This window comes from Schistocerca gregaria, chromosome 3 (assembly GCF_023897955.1).
Source record: "Schistocerca gregaria isolate iqSchGreg1 chromosome 3, iqSchGreg1.2, whole genome shotgun sequence".
NCBI classification, from domain to species: Eukaryota; Metazoa; Arthropoda; class Insecta; order Orthoptera; family Acrididae; genus Schistocerca; species Schistocerca gregaria.
In genome coordinates, this window is record NC_064922.1 from 381,925,164 (window position 1) to 381,946,496 (window position 21,333).

At 38.8% G+C, this 21,333-nt stretch overlaps 1 protein-coding gene across 1 annotated transcript in view; it reads left to right on the forward strand.

The window, feature by feature from the left end:
* The window catches only part of LOC126355013 (serine/threonine-protein kinase PLK4), a 237,555-nt gene that overhangs the window by 49,574 nt on the left and 166,648 nt on the right, over window positions 1-21,333 (forward strand). Inside the window, exons 2-3 of the mRNA XM_050005153.1 lie at window positions 17,849-17,944; window positions 19,319-19,529. Of these exons, the coding sequence (XP_049861110.1) occupies window positions 17,849-17,944; window positions 19,319-19,529 (307 nt within the window). The remainder of the gene's footprint in view (window positions 1-17,848; window positions 17,945-19,318; window positions 19,530-21,333) is intronic.

Genomic DNA, 21,333 nt, shown 5'->3' on the forward strand with positions numbered 1-21,333 from the left:
ACATACTGTTTTCTATGAAAGCATTCCAAGTATCTGAGACAAAAGCAAATTTGTCAGCCTTGAGGCGTTCGTATCTAGTGGACTTGGTGTCAAACCTCATATACTTCATTATTTTGATAATTCTGTTTCATCCTATAGTGCGCTGATGACCATGCTGTTTAGCGCCCGTAAACCTCTCTCTCATCCTATAGTTTGTCTGAAAAGCGGAGGACCCCTTACTGTTGACCATAGACTTTGAGAAGAAAATTCTTTGCGCCATACACTCCTCTTGCATACATTATGGCATCCAGTTCTTCAGTGTCTACTGTTTAGGAATCGTCTTGTGTTCGACGACCAGCCTCAGCTTCAGTACAGTGCTTGAAATGGTGCATCATCGAAGCACTGAAAATTAACCGTCAAGCACTAAGAAGTTTCCCACTTTGAATTTTCCTTTTAGCATATGATGTTGGTCCTGAGCTCTCTCGCAAAATGTTATGACTCTGTAGACAACCTGAAAACATATGAAAAAAGAACAGTCTTTTTAGAACGTGTAATGCACTGATATTATATGAGTATATCTGTTCTTGTAATTTTACAAACTAAAATTGTACACAAAGAGCAGAAATATTACTGACCTGCATTAGAACCCACCAGTACAATTTTCCACACCGTCCCATCTTTTGCTGTTTCTTTTTCTTCAGTAGGTTTCCCAGTATCAGTTTTTGACTGACTTCTAGGGGAAGCAAATGTTGTCCGGGTTGTTGATCTCATAGAGCTAGAATTTGGAACATCAGAAGGCATGCTGGATGTAGAAGCTTCATTTTCCCCTAAATTTAGCGGAAAACTGTCTTGGGCTGTGTTTACATCATCACATTCGTTGCACGAATCACATTCTTCACCTGCACACACTGGCACTACTACACTTTCTTCCTTGTCCTGATCGCTGTCTGAAAACTCAAATTCTTCACCTGAACTTTCATCTTCTATTTTTCTCAGTTCTGCTAGTATTTCAGCATCTGTTACCCGCTTCTTGTACTCGTAGCTAAGGACTGCAGGGACGACTCCCAGATACCATCACAACAGACAGTAACTGAAGTCCTTGCGTCAACAAACCAACAATCAGCGCTGGATTGAATGACATTGTTGTCGCATATTTGAACAACAAAGGGACAACAGTTGATGTGATTTCGTACGCAGCATTGCAAAGAAGTAGCCTCTAAATACAGAGAAATGTTGGAGGAGCCAAATTGGCCCCACCGTCCTTCTAATTGGTAAGCTTCATATTTCACAACCTAATAAAAATAGGACACTCCAAAACGCGGTGGTTAATATTTCATACGACTGATGAAAAGTCACAAAATATCAATTCAGTCGAACTTACGATTTGCTCAGAAAACAAGTGAAATGATCGAAAATGGGCCAATTTGGTCCCTCGATCCTTCTATTGTTAAAAATGGTTACAGCAACCATCAGATACAAAACTCTACAAGATCAAAGAAACTGAGGTGACAACCTTGTTTAGGTGAAGACAAACATGTTGCATTGCTGATTATCCCGTACATTCAGAACACATCACCAAAAATCAGAAAAATACTCCATAAACATAATGTCAGGTGTGTGTTCCACCCAACAGCCAAGATAAAACCCTTGTGAGGATCAGTCAGGTATGACCTAGGACTACAGAAATGGTGTCTACAGCATCTCTTGCCAGTGCAGTCTCTCTGGACAATACAGGTGAGATGCTCTGAGCATGAACACCACACGCACAACAAACAGCCAACAAAGTTCACTGTGGCAGAGCACTGCATCGTCCAAAGACATGTCATGAATTATGATAGCACAGTATTGTTGCAAAAATCCAAAACTTTCTGGGTATGTGTTCTAAAAGAGGCTGTAGAGTACATCTACACAACTAAGTGATAAAAAAAGACAGCAGTTTTCAATTCCAATGCACAGTGCTAATGTGCGTGGAAGTTTGCCTCTGTCATGGTAACTGAAGAGAATGAGGACTGATTTTCGGCACACTGGCCTAGACCAATCGTGTGCCAATGACACTCTCCCACCGCTACTGTGCCAAGTCCACACCTACGGTCGGCCAGCCAGACCCTATACGGGGGAGGGCAAAGGGATGTAACAGTGGTGCCCAGCAGAACACAGTCAAACATCAAAATCGCCTGAAGATGGCAAGAAGCCAACTTGCTGAAATATCACGTCCCATGAGCAATACTATCTACATGAATACCCACCCTAGAAATATTCAAAATAGATATCATTAATAATCTCAGTGGAGAAGGGAAACAGAGCCATAGGGATAATAATCTGACTATTACTTGGCTGTTGCAAGCTTGCCCTTGCTGCTAATCGCTTTGTTGTGTATCCGTCCTCATCACAAGCTTATCTTCCATAACTTGTTGCAAAAAAATTCTTTTCTGACATCATTTGATAGTTCCTTTTCTGATACAAAATGAGAGAATTTTTGAAAGTTTTGTATTGGGTACTGGAGCCATCACTGAAGTAATGGATGTGAGAAATTTGAGCAGTGTATGTTTTTGCATATTTGATCAGCTCCTTGCTAACACATGAACTACAGTTTGTCACAATTAGTCACTGACAACAAAAAAACTTATAGATTACCCCTTTTGATTATGGGAAAAATAGATTATTTGACCATTTCTCCAGTGGAAACCTTGCACTGCATCCTGAAAGATAAATGAATATTTTTCAGCAAAATACATTAGCATAATAAGTGTGTCTTCAATTAGATCAAATTTTGCAAACTTCAGTGTTTGGTGACGTAATGATGGCGTGACAGATTTCACATTTTTGTTCCTATTTCTTCGGTAAATACATCTACTGCCATTTCCTTAGTGTCCAGAGTGTCCAACTGGTATGGACCCACTGCTTATAAACAATAACTTCCTGTGGATTGTGGTGTATGAAATAGGTAAGAACTGCAGATTCTATAGATTCTGATTCAGGACACCTATCACGGCAGTGTAGCATGCGTTCTTTAAATTCCAGATGGCAAACTGTCATGCTGAGAAGCTCAGATAATTGCCTCAAGGTATTAGACACTCAAAAAAGAGAACACTGTTCTTATTGTTGGGTTCCTTATGCCCTCCTATTTAAAAGAAAAAAAAAATAGAACAGAACACTTTAGAGGTTATTTAACTCTAAAAACTGCAAAAAGTTTATTTTTTTCCAATACATTCTTTTTGCAAGTTTTTGAGGTTGTTCTTATTCAACTTCACTTCTTAAAAAAAGAAGAAGACAGATTTGAGTGCCAGCACAATAAGGACATGTTGTCACTACAACTTTCTAAGGTCCTTGTAAGCTAACAGTACAAAACCAAATCTTGTTTGTAAGGCGGTTTAAAGCATGTTCTTTCTCATGAAAATGGTTTAAAGGAGGTTGTGGAAAATAATTTCACAAAGAAGTGGGCTCAAAAATTCTCCTTTTTGAAGTTTTTGCAGAGAGTATCAACTTTGTCCTCAATCTATAAACTATTGGAAGACAGTAGGAGAATGAAATTTTGTGTTCTAGACCTTCTGTTGCTAAGTTATTTCTTATACAAAGTTTCCGGTTCACCCTATAGTTATTTCCTGAACTAAACTTCACATTTTTTTCAAGTGGCTATTTTTTGGCTGAATTTATTCTATTTATTTATATGAAAATTATTAATGAAATCATCTTAATTATTCCATGTAATAGAATGCAGAAAATTGTACAATATGGTGTAGTTTTGTTTCTTTCAAGAAAATATTGCCAGAGAGATTATGTCTCAGAGTTACTGAAAACTGGAGGGTTCACTGATGAAATCTGCTCTGTAAGGTCAAACGAATAACTGTATCTTTGCAAATATTAAATTGGTGAAAGTAAAACTTCACCAATGTTCATTGGAAACTTGAGTGAATGTTCATGAAAAATTTCATCAAAAGCTGTCATGGTCACGCAGGAGCTAATTCCGAATTAGACTAGTTCTCGAGGAGTTGTCCTGTTGGCACTACAACCCTTCCATCAAACTGCTACAGGATACAGTGTGATTCATCATTCCAAAGGAGCATTGCTTAACATTGACTACAGAAATGTGTGGCTAATGAGGAGCTGCTCAACCATTGTACTCCATTCTTTTTAACTTCCTACGCACAGTCTTTAATGCTGGCTGGACTGTTGGTAGCACTTTGGAACTCACAAGTGATTCATTTGGCTGACTTCATATGATTTTTTACAACCACCCTCTGCAATGCTCACTGGTGTCTGTCCATCAGCACATGAGGTCTGCCTAGACTGGGTTTAGTTGTGATTGTTCCTCTGCATTTTCACTTCAAAATCACATTACCAACAGTTGCTTATGCAGCATTTAGAAGGGATGAAATTTCCTTGACGGATTTGTTTCTCAGGTGACTTTCAGTGACACTAATCACAGAGTCACTGAGCTCTTCTGACACATTCATTGTGCTGTTACTCGTCTCTACTTCCAGCACAATACTCCCCACCTCCTTTTATACTGTCAGGTCCACCTCTTGGGCCATCTATTCGTCAATTCCACATTACATAAAGGGTACTGTGAAGTAGCAGTCAAAGTTTGTAACTCTTCAAAAGGATGTCTTCAAGATAATTTTGAGTGGATGCCAGTTTTCCAATTTAAATTCTCATCAGTGTGAACAACTAAAAGTTTTGAAGTTTCCACCCTGGTTATTATTGAAGTTTCCACCCTAGTTATTATTTCCTCATGCTTATTATTGGTGTAGTAGACCTACATCTAGATATAAAGAACTATTAAGTTGGGTCTTTTTGGAACTGAAAGTGGGATTGTTCCTCATGCTTATCATTGGTGTAGTAGACCTACATCTAGATATAAAGGACTATTAAGTTGGGTCTTTTTGAAACTGAAAGTGGGATTGTTTGCAGAAAACCACTCAATAATACTTTTAAGACTGTTATATAACATTTCTTCTGTTGCCTTATGTATATTTTAACTGATTACAGTACTAGTTTCGTCTTCCAAAGGATCTAATTCTTATTGTTGTTCATTAGCTGGAAGGTCTTTTGCATATATGATAAGCTGTCTTATGATTGAGTCTCATGGAGTCCCATAAGTGGTTTTTCCCATCAAAAGGATCTCCCGTGCTTACACTGGTTGAATGATTAAGTACAACTATGTGCATTCTTTTGAATAGATATGACATTACCCATTGGTTGGCTGTAGCATCAATTCCATGAAACCTCAATTTATCTAGGAGAATGGTGTGATTCACATGCTTATCTATCTTAGGTAAATCACAGAAAATACTGACTGGTCCTTTTTTGTTATTTAATGCTTGTAAAATTTGGTGAGTGCATGTGTAAATGGCATTATCAGTTGATCAACTCTTCTGAAACGTGAACTGTGATTTACTGAGGATATTATTGTTGCACTTGTGGGAAACTATTCTAAAATACATTAGCTTCTCAAACATTTTGCAGTGACGACAGTAGTGAAAGGGGTCTGTAGTTACTGTCATTATTGTCTTACTCTTTCGTGTAGAGGTATTTAACAATCTCTGTGGAAAAATGCTCTTAGTGAGGCATTACATATTTAAAAAAAGACAATGATTATTATATGGGAACGAGTATTTAGACTAGATTGGAAAAACCATCAAATTCAGGCTAGCTTTTTATTTTTGAGAAAACATATAATTTTCTTAATTTAGAAGGAGAAGCAGGTGAGACATCCATGTTATTGAATTTTATGTGTGTTGGTTTTTAAACACTCTTGCTTCCATTTGTCCCTTGAACTGCCTGTCCTTTTTCACTGGAAATTTTTGCTTACTCTTGACACTGTATCTTGCTGTAACAGTCTCGCGTCCGGCTTTAATTTGTGAGAGATCTTTCAATAATATTCTCCTACAGTAAACTTTGAGGCTTCATGCATTGCCCTCGTGATAGCCAAGCATGTGTCTCTCAGTGCTTCTTTACCTGTAGCACTATGATTTATTTATACATATTTTGCAGCAGTCTCTATTTCCATAGAAGTTTCTTAACAGTGACTGTAAATCATTGAGTGCCTGCCCCATCATCAACTGTTCTACTAGCTAGATATCTATCCAGTACATAGTCAACTATACTTTTACACCTGCTTATACGTGCTCTCGTCCATAGCTAAATGTCTCAAGTTCCTCATTAAGATATGATACTATTGCCTCTTATAAAGTGTACTGTATATATAAATCTTTGTACTTGTTTTAGTTGTCCTTTTTACTTACGTAATGATTGTTGCTACAATAGCCTCAATGCCACTCATATCAGTTTCAACATGGCCACCCTCAAAGAGGTCAGATCTGTTTTTTACCATTAGATCATATAAATTTCTGTGATAAATGGGTTTCTAAACTACCTGTTATATGTTATTTTCAGAGCAGGTACTTAGTATTGTTTTGCTGTATGTCTTGTCATTCCTAGCCCCTACAAAACTGTAATTATTCCAGTTGATTGTTGGATGAGTAGAGAGTACCAGTTATGATAGTATGATTTGGGAACATATGTGCTGGTGAACTGAAGTTCTCTCTGATGTTTTCGGTTACATCTGAAGGTGAGTCTGGTTGTTGCTAGAGAGGTTAATTTATAATTTTATGCTCATCATTGATAATGTGTCTTGCACAGTCTCACAACTTCAATTTCTGTCTCAGTGTATTTGAGTTTCTAATCTACTGTGACAAGTAAACTACCTACACATCCCATCATTAGCCTTTTCCTTTCAATATATGCATAAATTTTCCCCAAAAATATTGATGCTGTGAATTTCAGATTTTTGCTATCTTTCTGTGAAAGGTATTCTGTGAGCTCCACTGCCTTTTAGGAGCACTTCAAACTCTGGTATTTTTTTGTGAATGATAGAGTAGTTGATAACTAGGATTTTAATCCTTCCATCTGCGAAGGCATTTCTTGGGATCTTATGCCAATGCCTCTGGGGTCTCCTACAGCTATCATAATCTGGACTGGATGGAAAGTCGCCTTAAATGATTAGATAGAAGTGTAGCATCCTCCAATGTGTAGCCCACAAATGACCCATGAAGGGGGCTGTACAGTTCCCAAAGCTATTGTATAAATCTAGGAAGTCACAGCCTAACTTATAACAAAACCTTTTGAAGTCTTTGGTGCCAAACTTCCCCTCAACTCAAAATCAGAGGGCTACAATCAGTTCTGCAGATTGTGAGCTTAATTGAAACTCTGAGAGCAAGGATGGTCTCTGCCAGTCGCTGGAACCAAGTATGACCTTTTTGTTCTAACATGCACCACAGTTTGCATTTGACTGCATCCTGTTCCCCAAATGGTTGCTGGAATAGCCTCTTCAACATGTTGAATGGTGCCTCCAGGTATACATCATGAGAGTGTATGGCATCATTCTCATCTTTTATTGCCATTTCCATCTGGGGTACCTTTATGTACCGTACATTTGAAATGATGATGACTGTGTGTGCCTCACATCAAAAAGGTACACAGCTACTTTACAAAAATGCGGAGTGAGTCTCACTGGTTCACATTCAGTTTCAGCGGAAGACAGCTCTTCAGACTTTTTAATTATGCAGATGAATGTAATGCCCTGAGTTCTGCTTTTTCCTTGCCTTCCCTATATTGATTAGTTGCTTGGTTGATTTGGGGGAGGGGACCAAGCAGCGAGGTCATTAGTCCCATCGGGCTAGGGAAGGATGGGAAAGGAAGTTGGCCGTGCCCTTTGGAAGGAACCATCCCGGCTTGTGCCTGAAGAGATTTAGGGAAATCACGGGAAACCTAAATCAGGATGGCTGGACATGAGTTTGGATTGTCATCCTCCCGAATGTGAGTCCAGCGTGCTAACCACTGTGCCACATTGTTTGGTTTTCTGTGCTGAGCCTCTAGACCTATCACAGACATGCCCATCACAGTCAGTTGGATGAGTAGTGATAGATCCTTTACGTCCTGTAGAGGAGATAATATCCATAGGGGAGGAGCATAATGTGTAAGGTTTCTTTAGTATTTGTTGTACACATGTTTTGGTAGCCCTGTCAACACACCCATTCACAGCAGCTTTCTGTCGTGTAGCAGTAGTCAGGGCAGTGGGTTGCAGCATCTTACAAACAGCAGTAAATCTATCCCACATCTGAGAAGAGCATTCACATTGGAGCTGCATTGTGATTAGCACAGAGTGTTTTATAAAGCAGTTTACTTATTTTAAACACCTGGAACAATTAACATTTAACAAAGAGGTTTCTGTCATGTCAACAGAAAGATCTGGGAATGAAGTTACTGATTCCCTGAAACTACATTTTTTGATAAAAATATGGTCGCAAACAGACTCGTGTAACAAACTCAAAGTCAGCTTTATGATAAATTCTGTCAACACACTCCCATGTTGAGAGTTATAATGCACAAATCAAAAAAAGTTTTGCATCACCTCAGTTCTGAGAGTTCCGGAATCTGTTCAGAAAATTGGAATAGAGGTCAACATAAATATCATTTCTGTCCTTTTTATTGCTCATGAAAACCACACATTGCATGTTGTACAACCACACAGCGAGACCTTCAGAGGTGGTGGCCCAGATTGCTGTACACACCAGTACCTCTAATACCCAGTAGCACATCCTCTTGCATTGATATATGCCTGTATTCATCATGGCATACTATTCAGAAGTTCATCAAGGCACTGTTGGTGCAGGTTGTCCCACTCCTCAACAGCAATTCGGTGTAGATCTCTCAGAGTGGGTGGTGGGTAACGTCGTCAATAAACAGTCTTTTTCATTCTATCCCAGGCATGTTCAGTAGGGTTCATACCTGGAGAACATGCTGGCCACTCTAGTCGAAAAGTGTTATTTTCCTGAAGGAAGTCATTCACAAGATGTGCACAATGGAGGAGTGAATTGTTGTCCTTGAACACGAGTGCCTTGACAATATGCTGCCGATGTGGTTGCACTGTCGGTCGGAGGCTAGCATTCACATATCATACAGCATTTATGGCGCCTTCCATGACCACCAGTGGACGTCGGCCCCGCACAATGCCATCCCAAAACAGCAGGGAACCTCCACCTTGCTGCACTCACTGGACAGTGTGTCTAAGGCATTCAGCCTGACCGGGTTGCCTCCAAACACATCTTCGACAATTGTCTGGTTGAAGGCATATGCGACAATCATTGGTGAAGGGAACGTGATGCCAATCCTGAGTGGTCCATTCAGCATGTTGTTGGGCCCATCTGTACCGTGCTGCATGGTGTCGAGGTTGCAAAGATGGACCTCACCATGCACATCGGGAGTGAAGTTGCGCATCATGCAGCCTGTTGCACACAGTTTGAGTGTTACACGGCGTCCAGTGGCTACACAAAAAGCATTATTCAACATGGTGGTGTTACTGTCAGGGTTCCACTGAGCCATAATCCACAGGTAGCAGTCATCCATTGCAGTAGTAGCCCTTGAGCAGACTGAGCGAGACATGTCATCGACAGATCCTGTCTCTCTCTGTATCTCCTCCATGTCCGAACAGCATCGCTTTGGTTCACTCCGAGACGCCTGGACACTTCCCTGGTGGAGAACCCTTCCTGGCACAAACTAACAATGTGCACATGATCAAACCACAGTACTGACCGTCTAGGCATGGTTGAGCTATAGACAACACGAGCCGTGTACCTTCTTCCTGATGAAATGACTGGATCTGATTGGCTGTTGGACTGCCTCCTACTAATAGGCACTGCTCGTGCATGGTTGTTTACATTTTTGGGCAGGTTTAGTGACATCTATGAACAGTAAGAGGGACTGTGTCTGTGATACAATATCCTCAGTCAACGTCTATTTTTAGGAGTTCTGGGAACCACGGTGATGCCAAACTTTTTTTTATGTGTGTATATACACTACAGTAACTATTATTTATGAAATATTTTGTGTACAAGCCTCATAATATACAAAAGTTACCAGAAATATAAGTTTATTCAAGTAGATGTATGGTATTCTGATCTTTGGGATGAATGGTTCTTTTAAACAAAGGTACTTCTGCCAAAACTGTATTAAGTACAAACATGGACTAAAACTGATGCTATAGAACAAAGAACATTCTTTGCGGTACTCTATGTTTGAAGATATATCAGTATCATAACACATGCAAAGGTTTTGATGTAATTAACAGGGAAAGCAACTGTAAATTTTACAGAAATTTTTAGTATTTAGGTTTTCAAAGCAAATTTATGTGAGACCCATGGTTTTGCTCAGATACAAAGGAAACAACAGAAGTTGGCTTCTGTACGTAAATATTTTCGCTTGCCAAAGGAATGTAGTTCAGTTGCAAAGGCAGATATATCAGCATCTCTCATCTGTGTACCTATTTCACAGTAAAATATAAAGTTTAGTAAGATTGCCATTAAGTGAAATAAATCTGTGAAAAGGAATTCAGAATTTTAGCATTTGCTTTGGAATAACTGCTTGTACAACTACTGATATCCTGGTTGGGTGGTGGGATATACCAGAATGGAAATGATACATGAACCCTTACAGTTTGTAGGCAATGCTCTCACTGAATGTAAATTCTTGGCCATACTCAGAACCCAACACCTGTGCATCTATTGTCAGTTCCCAGTTCCGCACTTGTACTTTTCAACCTCCTCAAACTCCCCTGCATACAATGTGAGACTGACACTTCTTGAGAGCAAGGCTACTGCAGGCTATAACTCATCCAAAATCACTTTCTCTCGCTTTCCTTTAATTGGTGTCGTTTTATTCCCCCCTTTTTGTCTCTTGTATTTCCCTCATTCAAGTCAGATTTTACTCCTAGAGAGGAAGTGTGGGCAGAAGGGAGAGAGGGGGAGAAAGAGAGAGAGAGAGAGAGAGAGAGAGAGAGAGAGAGAGCATTTGCCTCCCTAAAACTTCCTCATTTCCCTCAATAAAGAGAGTTTATTTTGCAGCTCAGCCATAATCAGCCAGAATCTCCCTCCCCATCTCTTCTATGAGTGTATGTCAGTCAGTGTGCCACTCATCTCTCCATTTTCAGGGTTCTCTTGGTCTGTCCTCTCAGTCAGTATTTTGTATTTTATGTATTGGTTACAATTTTTATTCAAACATTTTTGTTGCTGTATGAAATTTTTTAAGTTGAATCCAACATTTCAAAAATTATTCTGTGGGTGAAAATGAACTCTAATGTGACTGAAATAATTCACATACCTCCACTTAAATAGTAACAAAAATATGTAAGAAAACCTATAATGTTTCAGTAAATGGAGTTATGCAACACTTCACAGAAAAATTCTGGGAAGTACTAGACACAATCGTGAATTATTTACCAACAAGTAACTGATGAGTCAATTTGAATCCGTAAAAAATATTACTTGTGATTCCGTCCCAGCAAGATACCAGCAGAAATCAGGTTTTTTTTAAAGGTCCGACAAAGATTTACACAGAATTTGTGTTAGCATGTTGTCATGCACAAAATGAACATGGGCAACACTTAACCTGAAGATAAAAGATGTGTGGCATACAGATAACTCCATGTGCAAGTGAATCTGGTGAAAGAATGAAAGCAAAAGACTAGTGCCATTATTTGTATTTATTTATTTTCATGTTATGGCCTTTGTTGGTCAACTTTAGTGAATCTTATAAAAAGGTTCCAATTTTCTATGCAAACAGTACTGACTTATTCTCTCAGACTGCAACTTTCCATATTCATCTGTAATTATCTTTTGTATTGTCCATGGACATAGTCATATACTTTCTTAAGATTTACAAAGACTTGTATTGTTTCCTGTAATATGATAAGAATAATTTTAAAGTGATGATATGTTCTGCACAGTTTCTTTAGGATATGTGGCCTCCTTTGTATTTACTACATCTTCCTGTAGCTGTTGTTTAAATCTACTATAGAAAATACTGGAGAAAATGTTGTGGACACAGTCCAAAAAAGACTACCTCTGTAGTTATCTGAATGTATCTTACCTCCTTTTGTTGTCTAGTTGGTAGATTACGTATCATAGCACTGGATGAGACATGGGCCACGGGGCCACATCGTACGAGCCAAAACTGAAGTGCCAATCCAATGAATGGCGTCATTATGGTTCGCCACGAAAGTCGAAAATGCCCTAGTGTGGTGAAAGTTATGGTGATTCTCATGTACGACTGTAGTGGTGTTATCCTAACACATTATGATCCTCGACCGCAGATTGTCAGTGGACAGTATTACTGTTCGTTTTTGGAACATCACCTGTGACCAGCTTTGTGCAGGAAGCGGCGACACTTTCTGCACAACCCACCCATCGTTATGCACAACAGTGCGTGGGCACGTACAGTGCAAGCTAAGGCTGCTCTGTTCGGTCGAAGGTACTGGGAAGTACTGTACCATCCACCACATTCCCCGGACTTAAGTCCTTGTGACTTTGATTTGATTCCGAAGATGAAGGAACCACTTAATGGTATTCGCTTCAGAACTGTTCCAGAGATTCGATAGGCAGTAGACTCCTCTATTCACACCATCAACAGAACAGGCTCTGCTAATGGTGTACTATGTTGACAACATAATGCCATAAAGATGCCATTTGGACCCAGTTTTTCGAGGTAGAATACTAGGCTGCTTGGATGCAGGCCAGACACAGACCAAAGTAAATGTGCCACAAAGTGTCATTTCGAGGCTTTGGTGATGGTTTTGAGGTACAGGTGGTGTTTGTTACAGGCCAGGATCGATCAAGAATAACTTTAACAGCTGGACTAAATTGAAGCACACCTCCAAGACAGTTGGCTGCAGAGCTTGCAGCTGCCCCAGAAGTTCCTGTTTGCTGACAAACTGTGTATTGGGGGGACAGAATGGAGAACTGTTTGCCATACATGCAGCGCTGTGTGCATCCCACTCACTCCAGCACAGAGATGGGCAAGTGCATTGTGGAATCGGCAACATCAAAATTGGATCATGAATGAGTGAAGGAATGTGCTCTTGACAGATAAACCCTACTAAATTTTGCAAAATGATTCTTGTTGGACATTAGATAGAAGCTGATAGTCAATACTACCACAGGAACATAATAGGAATAGACCATTTTGATCATGGCATCATGTAGAATGGCTGTAGGAAGCTGCACATCTTTGTTGGTGGTCGGAGAGCTATTGTAAACACTCTGAGTTAGAGAGATGAGGTACTGCTACCACAAGTTTGCCTTTGCAGCAGTGTGGTTGGTCTAGACTTCTTGTGATAATGCCCATCCACATCAAGCTGCTCTGGTAGATGATTTTATTGGAGGTGAAGATATCCATTGCTTTGACTGGCTAGTGAGAATCCTGTGTCTGAATCCTATAAAATGTGTCTGGGATGCACTAGGGAGGCAATTGCCTCCCTTCAGTCTCAACCGAGGACACTTCCAAACCTATGCACCACATATTTTTTTTCTTCAACAGTTCTTTATTGAATGTAAAGAATGGTGTTTCATCTACACACCCTATTTTTCCACTTAATCTCCATCCTGTTCTGTGGTCTTCCTCCAGCACGAAACAAGGGTGTGTACGCCCTGTCGGTACCTGTCCTTTTCCAGGTGGTGGAGCCAGTGCTTCACTGTGTTTTGTATCATCTCCTCATTGTCCTCAAAATGTCTTTCTCGAATAGCATCCTTAAATGGCTCAGACAAGTGGAAGTCCAAGGGGACTAGGTCAGGGCTGTAGAGTGAACCAGGTAACACTGTCCAATCTTGTGTTGCGATGTGTTCAGCAGTCCTCAGACTTGTGTGGGGCCGTGTTATCGTGTTGCAGCAAAACACCTCATGGTTTTCTGTGGCGCCAAAGTTACCAGAAATGTGTCTTGAGTTTTGTTAATCTGTTGAAATTGCTTCTGAATTATACCACCTGTTGGCATCACATCAATAAGAATCACACCTTCACAGTCGCAGAACACGGTGGTCATGACCTTACTGATGGAAACAGTTGCTTTGAATTTTTTTCTCTGTGTGGAATGATTCTATCAACTGTCATTTTGTTTTGGGCTCAAAATGGTGAACCCAGTTTTCATCACCTGTCACAATCCGGGACAAGAAGGCCTCCCCCTCAACTTCAAAACGTTGCAACAAATATTTTTTCTGTGTGATTTGTGATCCACAGTTAGACACCATGGGACCTATCTTGCACACACTTTTAAATATCAAAGAGTGTGGATAATTGCATCCACACTTCCTTTGCTGATTCACATATGCAGTGCTAATGGCTGAGTCATAACACATTTATCCTCGTGAATGGAAACATCAGCTTGCTGCAACATGTCAGGTGTGACAGCCATGGATGATCTCCCCGACCGCTGCAAATCGTAGAGCTCCACCGAACCCCCGTTTGATGACCTCCTTCTCCGTGCCTAGTTACTAACTGTACTTCTGTCGACATTAGATACTCCATAGACTTTACACAAGTGTTTGTGAATATTCTCCACGGTTTCTTTCTCTGCAGTAAGAAATTCAATGACAGCATGTTGCTTGTAACATACATCACCTACAAATGCCATTCTGAAACTGTCCTGCAGCTACGCTACCTATCAGAAATGTCGGAAACTTGGCGTACTCACTCAAGAAACTTCAAATAATAGACACTTAATGTTTCCCATCCATAACATTGTTTTTGGCTGGGAAAAAAATGTGGTGCATTACTTTCTGAGCAACCGCGTAGGATTGACTGCCAAGAGAGGTCTTGAACCGTCTCGTAGAGAGCATGCCACATCACTGTGTAGCATGTGTGGCTGTTGGGGATAATGGTATTCCTTATTAACAGCTTCTTTCGCTGTGGAAGAGATTTCCCAGTTGCTTTATTTTCTATAATGTGTATGTTAGCTATCACAACATTTTTCTAACATTATGTTTCGGGAACTGTTTTGTACCAAATGCAATTTAAATAAGCTGCTGCTTGTTCAGTAATCATTCTGACGTCCTGATAATCTTATTTCATGACTATGCTTAACTTTTGGTCCCTAGTGTATTTCAAGCAGTGGGCAATACCTCAAACCTGTTTCCAGGTGTAAGGAGACAGCCGTACGGCTGGTACCCACTTTTGCCTTCCATCTGAAGGTCTGTGACCCCAGTGCTGTTCTTGATAAGAGAGTAAGGTATTTTTTCATGGTTATACGTAATTTTTGGACACAAGTGTACTTCCAGTAATGGGAAACACCTCAAACCCGTTTTTTAGGCATAAGGGGAGACTCACGCAGCCAGTACCCACTTTTGCCTTCCACCTTTTAAGATTCATGACCTCACTGCTGTTTGCCAGTTACAGTCAGGTGAGTTGACTGGCCAGTGCATGCGAATCGGAAGGTGCTGTGGCATTAAGGATCCTAGGCAATGCAATAGGCTCCAGAGGTGCCAAAGCATTCGTCTCGTGCCCCAGCTCCACTGCAGCTCAAGGTAGTAGCCTGGAGCCTGTCAGCTGTGTCCAACACAGCTCAGACTTGGTTACAGACAGTGACCAATACCCCTGTAGCTGTACACAACAGGTGCACTCTGTATCCATCTTTGATCAGTTGTTGTTTATATCACAAGTAATGTAACACCAACCAAGAAGTCACAATGTGCAATCTAAGTTTTACTAGTACGCTACTTCTAGTTTATACTACACTAAAAAGTCAGCTCAAACTATAGATGATGCACTAGAATTTATGAAAAAAACTTAGAATAAGTTAGTAAACAGTAGCCTACACAGTAAAATATACAGGTACAATTCACTTCATCACAGAAATACATGAAAACTAAACAGAGTACTGTGTGTAAAATAGAAGGTTCTGCTAGGGAAATATACACACTTGTCTACTGGTCAACTTTTTAATATGTGCTGTTTTCCTGACTTCACTTTTCAACATTAGTGAAAGGTGGTTGTATTTTTGTAGCTGTCCTCCAAATGTTTTGTAATAGTCTGTGGAATTAGTTTTCTTCTTCTGGGTCAAGCACATGTTTTTGATATTGTCTCCTGATCTGCCTTCTAATTTGGGCAATTTTTTTCTGGGTTTGTGGCTGACACCATGTTCTTCTGTTTTGTAGGTTTGAAGTTAACCATGGCTGGTGTCTTTCTTCATGATCATTGTCACATTCTTAAGTCCACCAGACATCTCTCTTGATTGAGGGGGTAATTTTCAACTTGTTGTTTGATGATTAGTATCAGTTATTGTAAATTGTCTGTAATATTATGGTTTGTGTGATTTCTAGTGAATTGACAGCAGTTATAATTCCTATGTTCTTTGTTTTCACTTATTGTACTTCTCCTGCAGAGATGTGAATTTAATTTTAATTTTGGATGTATAGTGGTGTGAACCAGTTCCTGGTAGTAGCTTAATATTGTACATTTATCTGTGATAGGATCTGTCCGTGTATATGTAATAAAGCTGCCATTCTCCTTTTCTCCAGTCAAAATGCTGCCAAGTTTTAAGTTTGTTTGGCCTCTTTTTGAAGTATGTAAATTTAAAGATGAAGTTATTTTGTCCACAAGTTCAACACTGGCATGTTTCTGTGTGCCATTTCCTGACTGTACCTCATTATTACTATTCTGTTTGGCATTGAAGTCCGCTTTGCTCTTCTTTCCTGATCTTCGTCAGAAAATTTTGCTCATTAGTACGGGACATGGGCATTCGTGGAGGTATACATTTTGTCTGTTGTTTTTTAAGGTTAAAGTTCCAATTTTTAGTGAGATGGCTTGAAAATCAATCAGCTATTAATTTTTATATTTACCTGCCCTGTTCCTAATTAGCTTGTTCTTTCATGACCTTTTGTCTGGATTTCCTTGTTATAAATTCTGTATCCTTGGAATCTGAATGGCTCTTCCATGTTACTTATTTTCTGGAAACCTACTATTAAATATTTTTTTAAAATTTTAGTTGTCACCCAACATTCATAAACAGGTTTGTGATTGCCTGTCATCACTGTTTTTTACGCTGTTCCCAATCTGGAATTTGCATTTTAACAAGCATGTCTGTAAGTAATTATTTCAAACAATCACTACAACAATCTTTGAAGGTGATAATGTCTTAGTGAGTGTGCATCTAACAGGGCTAATGTCTTTGATGATGTAATTGGCATTAACAGATGCAAAGGTATCACAAGACATATTTTAGTGGAACCAAATATATAACTGTTACAATGAAAAAAAATTAGATAAGTTACATAATGAGCAAGTCAAGAACTGCCAATTTTCTAAGCTCCAAATAAGGAATTCTGCTGAAGAATCTGTAAATGAGCATTGATACTGTTTCAGACCTTTTATTCAATTTGTGCTAAGTTCATGTTTGTATACAAAAGTGGTGAATGGTGTTAAATATATACTGTTATTTAACACAGGCACTATAAACCTGCTTAATCAGTAGTTAAATTAAACCATAATGAATACAAAGAATGCGTAAAGTTTTTGGTGGGTTAGAAAGCTGAAGTTCATGTTCATGGTTGCAAAAAATTTCATGGACTTTTGTTCAACTATGATATCAAACAAATGAGCAAAATTATCTATGAGTCTTCTCAGTATGTCTTTTCTTTTGTCTGTACTATTTAGCGCTATTTGTTTGTTTAAGCTCTTGTAGACCACTTTATACATTCACCATGTCCATTTTAGTCACCCTTTTCCTCCGATGGAGTAGGTGCAGACAGATTCTTTTATCCAGTTGCTTTTATATTCCTGTGGAGTGTCTCAAATCAGATGAGTCAATGTTAGTTCATTTTGTTCTTTTATACATTTAGACAGATTCATTTAGTAACAATTGTATTGATGCAGTTGCCTGTTGAATGACTGACTTCAAGGTGTTACATAAAACATGTTTGAGCAAGTAGAAAAGTTTGTAGACTTTTCACAAAGTGTTTCAAAATAGCCTAACATATTCTTTAGTTCATAGATATTATCTCTTTTAAAATTTGAGTTCATTAAGTATTTATTTCATTTTTTGTTTTAGGACTATGAAGTCTTCAATTTACTTGGGAAAGGTGGCTTTGCAAGTGTGTACAGGGCACATTGTCTGAGTAATGGAAGAGAAGTAGCTATTAAAATGGTAAGTTGCTATGGTGTGTAGTCTAATTCTTTGGAGAATATTACTCAACCCTGTTTCAAAACATTTAAGGTGATTTTATATCAATCACATTAAAAGAAAATCACACTAACTACTAATTGAAGGCACTGTGGAAAAATGAGATATAGTTAGTGTATAATATGTGATTGATTGATTGATTATATTATTTTATTTTTTATGAGACAATCCCAGAGGTATTTGTGATAGTGTTAAAAAAAATAAAAGAACTATGTAAGTAAATCATCAAGACTTGTCAGATGTCACAAGCTGTAAACTCTCTGCCCAGTGCCTTTCAGAAATATAATGATTTTTTTTTAGTAACTTATTGCAGTGTAATATAGTAAGGACTTCTTTTTTCAGTTGTCATATTTCAGATGCTACTGTATGATTGATACTGGTCCATATGAAATAAAGCCCATTGTATTGTGTCTTACCTCACTGGATAACCCACAGCTTTGATAATAAGGGAAGGAGTCATCTCAATAAACATTGCGCTGTTTTCTTCCTTCCCGTGCATTCTCAGTGTGTTGCTGGCCTGTGCTCTCAATATTGATTCTTAATTGCAAAGCTTTCACTCTAACATTTGACCTATAGTTGCAAGTAACTGTCTCTGAAGAATGTTCTTATTATGCAGTCTTACCAAGCACACTTGCTACCTATGTGTAATTTGTATATTATTTAACTAATATCATACAACAGCTTTGTAAACTCTACTGTTGTTGAAATGGTAGATGCTTTAATTTTTTTGAATCTGGGTAAACACAAAACAACTCGTTTCATTGTTCTGCCCCCCCCCCCCCCCCACACACACACACACACATATTCCTTGTAACAAGTAAGTGAGGTGAACTTGTATTTGAGAGGAGTGAGATTCAAATCTTCATCTAGTGACCGAGTTGTAGTTGGGGTTTTTTCTCTCTCTCTCTCTCTCTCTCTCTCTCTCTCTCTCTCTCTCTCTCTCTTCCTCTCTTCCTTAAATTGTTAAAGGCAAATTCCCAGATGCGTCCTTTGAAAAGGACATGGCCAATATCCTACCTCAAGCCATGTACTGTCCAAACTTATGCTTGTTCTCTAATGACTTCATTGCTCAAGGGATTTTCTTTCCCCCTTTGCACTTGGTTGCATCATCTTAAAGGTACAACTTTATCTTTGTTTTATGTGACTAATTATTTTGCAGATTCTTTGCTGTCCAGAGTTTTTGTTGTGTGCTACACTGTTTATATTATTGTTGGTAACTGATGGAGTTCATCAGTGCAGCACCTTCTTATGCCTCCTGTTACTCTATATGTTATGAACACAAGACTTTTTCAATAGCTGAGTAGTACATGTATAAATAGATTGTTCTTCTGACCACAGATAGATAAAAAGAAGATGAAGGCTGCTGGAATGATAAGTAGAGTTCAACAAGAGGTAAACATACATTCAAAACTGAAACATCCTTCTATATTGGAACTACACACCTATTTTGAAGATGAGAAATGTGTCTATCTGGTGCTTGAGCTTTGTCATCATGGAGAATTGCAGAAATATCTCAAGAATAATTCCAAGATATTAAGCGAGAAAGAAGGTAAGTATTTATATTGTTTTATGTAAAAGACACTGTCATCGGCACATACTCCAGCACATGAAGATAGCTTAAAATTTTAACGCCTGTGCACTACTCAAAAAAGAAAAAAAGTATGTGAATAAGTCAATGCTACATATATTTCTGAAGACATATTTTTGGAATATGTTTTACTTTCTGTGTAAAAAATTTAAATCTGTGTTTTGTGGATTTGTATTTTTCCTCAACTGTGCATCTGTGAAAGATTTTGAGGCACGTACTTGTTAAAAAACATTGGCTCTATCTCGTTTTGTATTTCCACAGTTTGACAATAAATTGCCTATCTTTTCTTTATTGCCTGTAGATATTACGCTGCTTCAAAGATAATTTTGTTACCAGTTGCATTTAATTTGGAAAGTTTAGAATGGAAAATAGGCTCACCAAGAACTTAACATTCTTTGTACTTTAGGTCATATGTTTTCATATGCAAAATGTGGGTGACAGGATCCTTCCTACTCTGTTTCTGCCCCCACCCTCTCCCTGGTACACTGTGCTGCATCATATTTGAAGTTAACATATGCTTTGTGTTTCTCTTTTGTACACAGTTTATCAAGTCTGCCTCAAACGTAATTGTGATTGACATAGTATTAACAGCTGTTTCATGTTGTTTAGGAGTCAGTCAGTTATTGACGTTCACAAATCGAGTGACATGTCTGTCAGTAGATAAGTGCTCCACAGTTTTTGTGATTTTGACTGTAACTAACTGACACTATGGTGTTTGTCTTTGGCGTGTTATTGTAAAAGGTGTCACAAATTAAGTTAAAAAAAAAATCAAAATGTACATTTCACACGTGTATTCACATGAATGCCAGATACATCCAGTTTGAAGTTGTGGAGTCGAATAATTTATTTTGTGTCGTTTCTGCATAATCTTTCATTGATTGTGCCAAAAAGTGTGTGAACATCTACAGCTATACTTCAGAAGCCACTTTATGGTTTGTGGCAGGGGTTACTCCTGGTACCACTACCTGATTCCCCTTATCCCCTTATTACATTAGTGTGGTCCCAAAACTTATCCATAATATTCTGCAATTCCTCTCTGAAAGTTTTTGCTACTACAGCTGCTGACACAGGCAGTCAATAAAAAGCATGCAATTATCATGTTTGACTCACCTTTAATGCTTAACTTCATCTAGATTGTTTTTTATTTGGAATTTGTAACAACCTCACTACCCTTGTGATATGTATTCCAATCTGTTTTGAGTATTTGATTTCTGTTCTTAATATTATGTGTGGGTATTATTATCTTTAATAATTCGAATAATTACTAGTTCAGTAACCCCACAATGGATGCTCAGGGTATTAGTAACTCAGGTTACTTATATCGTATTAACCTTTCCTAGTTATGATCTGTGAAAACAAACATTTTCTGAGAATAATGTGGTTGTTCTGTCTTCAATTTAGGCAGCCAAGTTATCACTGATCTGAAGGGTGGTTCCTTTAACCTAAAAAATCCCTATGTGCACATCACACACACTCTGCTATCTTAGTAGTTGCTTTTTGGGTGTAGTGCGTGCGTGACATATTGAGGGGAGCCCTACAGTTCTCCACCCGACAGTATATGTCGAGATATTTGTGTGTGATATTGTCACATTTTTGCACGAGTCCTTGCTTTGTATATTCCATTGTGCTCCAAACCAAAGAACTGTGTTCGACTCTGGTATGATGCTACAAATAATGAGTTGAGCTTACATCCCCCTCACCCACCCCCTCCCTGTCGGAGCATGTTGAAACAAATGATGCCCATTGTCTGGGCTCAAGGATTTAT